Source organism: Alosa pseudoharengus, unplaced genomic scaffold, assembly GCF_046254945.1.
Source record: "Alosa pseudoharengus isolate Yale_2024_CS ecotype anadromous, Long Island Sound unplaced genomic scaffold, YU_APseudo_1.1 YU_APseudo_1.1_scf_4, whole genome shotgun sequence".
NCBI lineage: Eukaryota > Metazoa > Chordata > Actinopteri > Clupeiformes > Clupeidae > Alosa > Alosa pseudoharengus.
The window spans coordinates 42,445,888-42,454,253 of record NW_027468774.1 but is presented as its reverse complement, the minus strand read 5'-3'; the positions used below and the strand labels follow the sequence as shown (position 1 = coordinate 42,454,253).

Sequence of the window (8,366 nt, the reverse complement as noted above, 5' to 3'; positions counted from 1 at the left end):
CCCTGTGGCTTTATTGTGTTTATCCTTTTGACTGATAATTGTACAAAGTCATTTTATTAATTTATTTATTTATATAAGACTCATCCTTTGTACAAATACATCATGTCAACAAAGATTTTCAATCAATCTATCAATCAATCAATCAATCAATCATTTCAAATGTGCTTTCATCTGATCTCCAAGCTAATTGTTTGTAGCTATGTATTTCAAGTTTGAATGTGTGCGTATATTTTTATGATTTGTCATCTATTTATCTGGCCTATGTCTAATGCTGTGTCCGATTTTGTTCCCCCCAAATGAGCAGTATCCGCTACAGATGGTAGTGGGTAAGGTGTGCACTGTGCAGGTCGCTCTCAGATGACATACTTTTGCCACTCCCTGAGAAAACCACCCAAGTGAATAACTCTTTTGACACACATGTAATGCTAAAGAAATTACAAAACATTTATTTTGTTTCCAACAAAATACAGTGTTGCAATGTTATGAATATCAAAATAAGTCTGAACTATCAAGACAATTCGACTTATTCACGCAGCGGCCATTGTAAACCTATACCTGTATATCTATACATTCGCCAGTAGGTGGCGAAAATTCATTGATGATATAATAATGTAAACTGTAGCCTCGTTTTGGTTTACACAATGGCCGCCGTGTGAATAAGATGAATACATTTGGAAAAAACGGTCCTAAAACAGGAATAGTGTATGGGGTCATACACTTCTCCTCTACAGAAGATACATGGCTCAATGAATAGTCCCTGTAACATCTAGTAGTTAGCTGATTTAACATGTGGAAAGAGCTCCCTCCTCCCTCCTCGGTGTCAACTCCCTCTCGTGAGAGTTTTCATACAGCCGAACACACAGGCTGTCCCTCCACTAAGTACCACACCTCATTGTGCCTGTCTGTCATCTTCATAGGGCTGGAATACACACACACACACAAACACACACACATACACACACAAACACACACACAGACACACACACAGACACACACACACACACAGACATACGGAAATGTATGAAACGAATTTTTCACAAATCCAGTTTTTCAATCCTGTCGAATGGTTTGCTTCATACCTGTTATAGCCAACATCATAGTGGAACCCAGTGGTGTAGGACGCACCAGCAGCACGCAGAGCCATCCTCAGCGCACTAGACTGCATCCTTGAGGAAATAAATGACATCCAGCCCCCATAGCTCTTCACATAAACCTGCATTGAAGGCGTTTCACTGAGGTAAACCTATGGAGCGAAGGTTATGCAAACATTAAAGGCATTTCATAACGTCTCCAAAATCATTTTGATGGCACATAAACTCTTAAAGGGCAAACAGCACTTCTGCTACACTTTGAGTAGGTCTTGTTGCATGTAAAACAGCCATAAGATGTTTGGTGTTCGGTTAGGAACACTGCCCCCTCTTTCTACAGACTACTGTCGGTGCATTCCCTCTAAATTGCATTTGAGTTATGTTCATACTTTGTTGCAAAAAATGCATATTTAGTTAGTTTATTATTGTGGTTGTAGGGGGACCCCGAGACCAAATCTTCTTAGGTGCTGCTTTAAAACATATTTCCGTACACCTGTTAACAAATGAGTGTTTCATAAATGTTTCCCTTTTCTGTCTCTTCATGATTACTGTTGCTGCTGCTGGTGCACTATGACAAATAGCTCATGCTGGAGGTCACAAGTTCCCACTCAGCAATCGGTCATTCAGAGGAATAACATGTGTGCATGTAATGTCATGTCTGTGCAGACGTACGCTGCTATCAGTGGGGTTGGGAATAGGAGTCTGGTTGAGCTGGAAGGGGGACGGCAGCAGGAAGCTAATGGTAAAGCCTGATGACTGCAACATGCTTCTGCTGTCCGGGCCTTTGATGATAACGGGCGCAGTCATGTCAATCTTCATGCCTGTGGAATGAAAACACTGTGTTGCTGAATTTGTTGATCAGATGCAATGATTAACTTTAATCACCTGTCCATCCTCTCTATATTTCACATTCACTTCTTGACTCTCCTTCTGTCTCTCTCTCTCTCAAACACACAAACACACACACACAGCGAGAGAGAGATAGAGAGAGAGAGAAACAGACAGACAGACTAACACACACACCCACACACACATACACACACACACAGCAGCTCACCAGCATCATTGGATCCCATGATGTATCTGAAGAGTTTCCAGAAAGCTTTGCTGATGGCCATTTCCATGAAGGCGGATTCCACATCGACAGACACCCATTTGGTCTCCTCGTACCTGCGCACCTGAAACACAACGAGTCACTTTCTCTGTCCCCCATGCAGGGACATCAGCCAAGCTGAAGCCTGGTCCACTCAAGCTCCTAAACCTACTCCTCTGAGCTTTGAGATCTGCCAGGTGTACAATGGTAGGTGTCAACAATGACCACAGTTACATACCTCATAGCCGTTCCCAGTGCAAGTGAGGTTATACAGAAGACATTCCTTTGACTCTGTGCAGAAGCTGGACTCACTAGAATCACTGAGGAGGATACAAAATCAATTGTTGTAAACGTCAAACTCTGTGGAGTTGACAGCATCATGTATTGTTTGTGGATTGAGAGCAGTTGTTGACAAACATACCCAACTTTGGCCTCCACTGCCAGGGCGAACACAAAAACAACTATTCCTGCTACGTAGACCCTGGAACAGATGACAGTTGACAGTGAAATAAACAAGAAAAAAGGTAGCTCTTAACATAAAAAGTCAAATTCAACATCATTAATTTGCAACAGCCTTTAAGTGAGCCTAAAAATGCTTGTGGTGTTTCATGATTATGTTGTGACGCATCACTAATGATGGATATAAAAATCTTAGTTGATAGATACTCATTTAAACTTTTGTAAAAAAAAACACAAATAGTGGTCTGAATTTGTATTACTCACATTTTCTCCAGTGGGTGTCGTTAGCCTGGGAGAAGTTTTGTTTATTTTTGTCCTCCAGTCTTCCGCTATTTAAAGTTCCCCCAGGTTATGAAAGTGCACTGCCTCCACCCGGACTCCACCCATCCTCCCATCCCTCGGTCATGTAATACTTGTATAAGCGTAGCCCACACAGTGTACACACAGGCTTTTCAAAGAAATTAAATACTCATCAAAGACGTTAGATTGCACGTTAGGTAACTTTTCTGTCCATAATAAACAAAGTCAGGCTCATGATTTTCTCTAGGTAACACTCCCTGTTCAAAAATGTCACATACACAAAGACCTCCACAATCAGGTTATATTTATGAGGGGCCGTCTAGGCCTTAATTCATACTTGGTCTTACACACACTATCATAGTCTTGCACATACACCACTCATGCACACTCACTATTATAGTCATTTTACATGTATGTATGAGAGGGTATAGTCGTGTATGTGAGAAAGTATAGTAGTGTATGTGAGAGAGTAAAGAGTATAGTAGTGTATGTGAGAGAGTATAGTAGTGTATGTGAGAGAGTTTAGTAGTACATGTGAGAGAATATAGTAGTGTATGTGAGAAACTATAGTAGTGTATGTGAGAGACTATAGTAGTGTATGTGAGAGAGTATAGTCGTATATGTGATAGACTATAGTAGTGTATGTGAGAGAGTTTGGTAGTGTATGTGAGAGAGTATAGTAGCCTAGTGTATGTGAGAGAGAGTATAGTGTATGCGAGACAGTATACTAGTGTATGCAAGAGAGTATAGTAGCGTATGCGAGAGAGTATAGTAGTGTATGCGAGAGACTATAATAGTGTATGCGAGAGAGTTTAGTAGTGTATGCGAGAAGTATAGTGAATGCAAGAGAGTATAGTAGTGAATGTGAGAGAGTATAGTGGTGTATGCGAGAGAGTATAGTAGTATATGTGAGAGAGTATAGTGGTGTATGTGAGAGAGTATAGTGGTGTGTGTGAGAGAGTTTGCATGAAACGTAAGGAGTTTGATTTCTCAGTTCCTGATTGGTTTGTCAATGTCACTTCTCTCTAGCTAGCCAATTAAAATCAAGGAAGGGGCGGGACCTACACTGTCAACAATGTTCGTGTAGACCTAGTGGTCGAGGAAAAAATCAGCCAAGTCCTATGTGACTAAATATTAAACTACTACTGCAAACCGAATGCAAATTAGGCTACAAAGACATGAGGGGTGCTATTCTATTCTATTGCAAACCGAATGCAAATTAGGCTACAAAGACATGAGGGGTGCTATTCTATTCTATTGTAATTGCCTAGGCTACCAGCTCCTTTTGTCTGGTGAAGTCATATTTTAGTGAACTGAGATCTGAAAGATTGCTGACATTGCAGTTAGCTAGTTAGCTAGCATTCCAGCAACATTCCAAAAAGGACGTGCATTACAGTTTGGCTGGCAGACGTTTTTGGTAACCTTGTCTGCTGTTGCCAGTGACTCGTGAGCCTGTGTCCACATCGCTATTTTTGCACTGGCAGCCAAAAATTCTAGAACAGAGCTCCAGACAGCGCTCCTTTCATAGTGCTGCAGGTCAAGTGTTTATTGTTGCTAGGTTACCAAACTATCTACCAGCAGCATGTCGTTGCTGCCTGGCTTAATGCTAACTAACTCATGTCTTTGTAGCCTAATTTGCATTCGGTTTGCAGTAGTAGTTTAATATTTAGTCACATAGGACTTGGCTGATTTTTTCCTCGATCACTAGGTCTACACAAACATTGTTGACAGTGTAGGTCCCGCCCCTTCCTTGATTTTAATTGGCTAGCTAGAGAGAAGTGACATTGACAAACCAATCAGGAACTGAGAAATCAAACTCCTTCCGTTTCATGCAAACTCCCTTCCATTTCATGCAAACTCTCTCACACACACCACTATACTCTCTCACATACACCACTATACTCTCTCACATATACTACTATACTCTCTCGCATACACCACTATACTCTCTCACATTCACTACTATACTCTCTTGCATTCACTACTATACCTTCTCGCATACACTACTAAACTCTCTCGCATACACTACTATACTCTCTCACATACACTACTATACTCTCTTGCATAGGCCTACACTAGTATACTGTCTCGCATACACTACTATACTCTCTCTCACATACACTACTATACTCTCTCACATACACTACCAAACTCTCTCACATACACTACTATACTCTCTCACATACATTACTATAGTCTCTCACATAGGCCTATACGACTATACTCTCTCACATACACTACTATAGTCTCTCACATACACTACTATAGTCTCTCACATACACTACTATATTCTCTCACGTGTACTACTAAACTCTCTCACATACACTACTATACTCTCTCACATACACTACTATACTCTTTACTCTCTCACATACACTACTATACTCTCTCACATTCACTACTATACTCCTTCACATACACTACTATACTCTCTCACATACACGACTATACCCTCTCATACATACATGTAAAATGACTATAATAGTGAGTGTGCATGAGTATAGTGGTGTATGTGCAAGACTATGATAGTGTGTGTAAGACCAAGTATGAATTAAGGCCTAGACGGCCCCTCATAAGGAGCAGCATGAGCAGCAAGGTAAAAATAAAACCTTACATTTGGGAGCAGATCTGACTAACTGGCTGTCGGCACACATTTAGTTGAGCTTTCGCTGATATGAGTATTACTTTAACTTCACCTTATGCTCAGATAAAGTATCAAAGGGGACTGAGGTATGCACTCTACCAAGTGTAGTTTGTTTATTGCTACTGAAAACTGGATGAAAACATAATTCAGGTTTATAGTCCAAGTAGTGAAACACACACAGCACACAGTGAACATACAGACACAGTGAGGTGAAGCACACACTAACCCGGAGCAGGGAGCTGTCTTGCTACAGTGGCGCACGGGGAGCAGTGAGGGTGGTGTCTTGCTAAAGGGCACTTCAGCAGTGGCGTAACTATAGTAGGTGCAGCAAGTGCAGTCGCACCAGGGCCCGTGACCTCCCGGGGCCCGTCGCTACCCCCGCAATGCAATTGCTGGAAAATTCTATACAGGTCCTTTCTGACTACCGGCGTGCCCTTGACCAGGCCAAGGCTACAGCGCAGACGCTCGCAAATTAATTGGGGGTTCAGAGTACATTTGAAAATGTTAGAGCACGGAGAGTGAAGCGAACTATCGGAAGATGAGCGCTTAACCGATGCAGAGAAATTCTTCAAAGTGCAGGTATTTAATGCAACTCTGGACATCATAATCAGTCAGCTCTCCCAAAGATTTGGAAGTATGCGGGAAACTTGTCATGTGTTTGAGTCTTTACGTCCTATGACCCTTGTAATTATCGCAGGTGATAATGAACTGCTTGAAAAGGCAAGACGTTTGTCAGACCATTATAGCAGGGACATTGCACCGACATTCCCAACACAACTCCTCTCATTCAGGTCTTGCTTTAAAGCAGAGATTCCACAGAAGTCATCTATTTTTCAACTTGCCAAAATGCTGGTGGTAGATTATGACAGTGTAACATCCACATTCGGGTAAGTGTGTACTGCTCTCATGTTGTTTCTGACATTGCCTGTGACTGTGGCAACAGCTGAGCGATCTTTTTCCAAACTCAAACTTATTAAGGAGCAGCATGGGGCAGGAGAGGCTCAGTGGGTTAGCTATCCATTGAAAATACGAGAGCAAGAGCATTAAATATTGGGAACGTCGTTAACGATTCAACGAAAGGCTCGTAAGATGGCCTTCTTCTAATGGCCTAATTCACGCATATTGGGGATTGTATGCATATGAATGATTTTATTTGGTTTCTGCACGGTTAAATAAGTTAGGCTACATTAAGTTTTGTTTCTGCGCAGTGCGAGTTTTTAAGCAAGCAACGCTTGCAGTTTCAGCAGAGGGTTAAAGAAGCGCATTGAGCGCATTGAGTGTTCCCATAATTCCATGCGAGTTGATGTTAATGCAGTAATATTAGATTACCATGGCCTGCAGGCTGTTAATAAAATTATTTTTTAATGTTTTCACATGTAATGCATCCTATATGGTCGTGTGTTTTTATTTGAAATTGTAATATGTAACTACTAAACTACTTCGGTGCCTCAGGCCCTTTGTATAAACAATTGAAGTCACCCTTAATGTGTATTGCATGTATCAGAGCTAATTCATCCTGGGCCTAAATATGTCGACATGGGCCCGCATAGTGCTCTCGCACCTGGGTCCACCATTGGTTTATTACGCCACTGCACTTCAACCATTGAAGTGGGCATAGGAGAGCAGTGCTCAACTGCTTCCCTGCCCACTTTTCTCCTACTGATCGGGGATCGAACCAGCAACCCTTCTGTTTCAAGCCCGAAGCCCTAACCAGTAGGCCACAGCTGCCCCAAAACATATATATAACACATAGACAATAGCTTGATCTTAGCCTCAATCAAACTCCAAAATAAGACTTGTGTATGAGTATGAAAGAACACCTTTCAATTGGGGAATCCAGTCTTCTGGTCAAGTCAAGTCTAGTCAAGTTTATATAGTATTTCATACACAAAGGTCATTCATTGTGCTTTACATAAATAAAAGCAAACAGTAATAGCTAATAAAACATAGAAGGGCAATAGTCAAAGAATTGTTTACTAATTAAACATCAGAAAACATAGGACACAAGGTAGAATCATTCAGAATTTGTAACTCTGTAAAGGTAGCAGAAAGCATCTAAAAACAGTTTGGTCTGAAGTCTAGATTTAAAACTGGCTACAGATGGGGCCTTTTTGATGTCATCTGAAAGTTGGTTCCAGAGCTGAACCGCATAGTAGCTAAAAGCTGCCTCACCACGTTTAGTTCTAACAGCAGATTTTACTCTGTTAGACTTTCTGGTGCCATGAGACTGTATCAAAAAAGATTTTAAAAAAGACACAAAGACACAGAAGGTTAGAGGGCTGTCAATATTAAACGTGATGAATGATTTTTGTGAACTAACTAGTCTGTTGCAGTGCCGTAGCCTACCGTTGACCTCTTAAGAGGACTCTGAACTTGGAACACGAGTGGCTTGTTGTGGTGTGCACCTGTGCTCCTCTCTCTGCCTCGCACACTGCAGGTGTGGGACAGTTGCTCGGCTACAAGGCCATTTCGCCCAGGAGCTCAGACAAAGGTGAAAAGAGTCCCATGGGCCCAGGAGTTTCGACACCGCTGCCGTGTGAGTGAGGTGCAGGGTAGCACGAGCATAATCAGTTTCTGTCTCCTGCCCTTTAAGGCAAACCCCATAATCACCGGGCTTCAGACCTGTCGTTTAACTACCTTTTGAGAAGGTGAGGACTCTCCATTGTTCCCTTCCTTCTCACACCAAGTGTAATCCCTGAGAGGAATGCTATTCTCTACCAGGACAAAGGGTCAGCTTCGTCCCACCCATGCAATATTGCAACCTAGATCTCAGAGCACCCAG

General features: G+C 41.9%; 1 protein-coding gene across 1 annotated transcript; it reads right to left on the bottom strand.

Moving 5' to 3' along the window:
* Window positions 1-475: 475 nt before the first annotated feature.
* LOC143102674 (heme-binding protein 2-like) lies at window positions 476-3,260 on the bottom strand. Its single transcript, XM_076266439.1, has 7 exons — window positions 2,905-3,260; window positions 2,603-2,662; window positions 2,420-2,501; window positions 2,146-2,266; window positions 1,761-1,909; window positions 1,080-1,243; window positions 476-919 (listed from the first exon to the last, which is right to left on the bottom strand). Coding segments are annotated over exons 1-7 (654 nt in total). The 5' UTR covers window positions 2,907-3,260; the 3' UTR covers window positions 476-843.
* Between the last annotated feature and the right edge of the window lie 5,106 nt (window positions 3,261-8,366).

Coding starts and splice junctions, on each gene's coding strand:
- LOC143102674 (XM_076266439.1), bottom strand. Junction 2,502..2,602: donor GCAGTGGAGGCCAAAGTTGG/GTATGTTTGTCA, acceptor TATCCTCCTCAG/TGATTCTAGTGAGTCCAGCT. Junction 1,910..2,145: donor CATGGGATCCAATGATGCTG/GTGAGCTGCTGT, acceptor TTCATTCCACAG/GCATGAAGATTGACATGACT.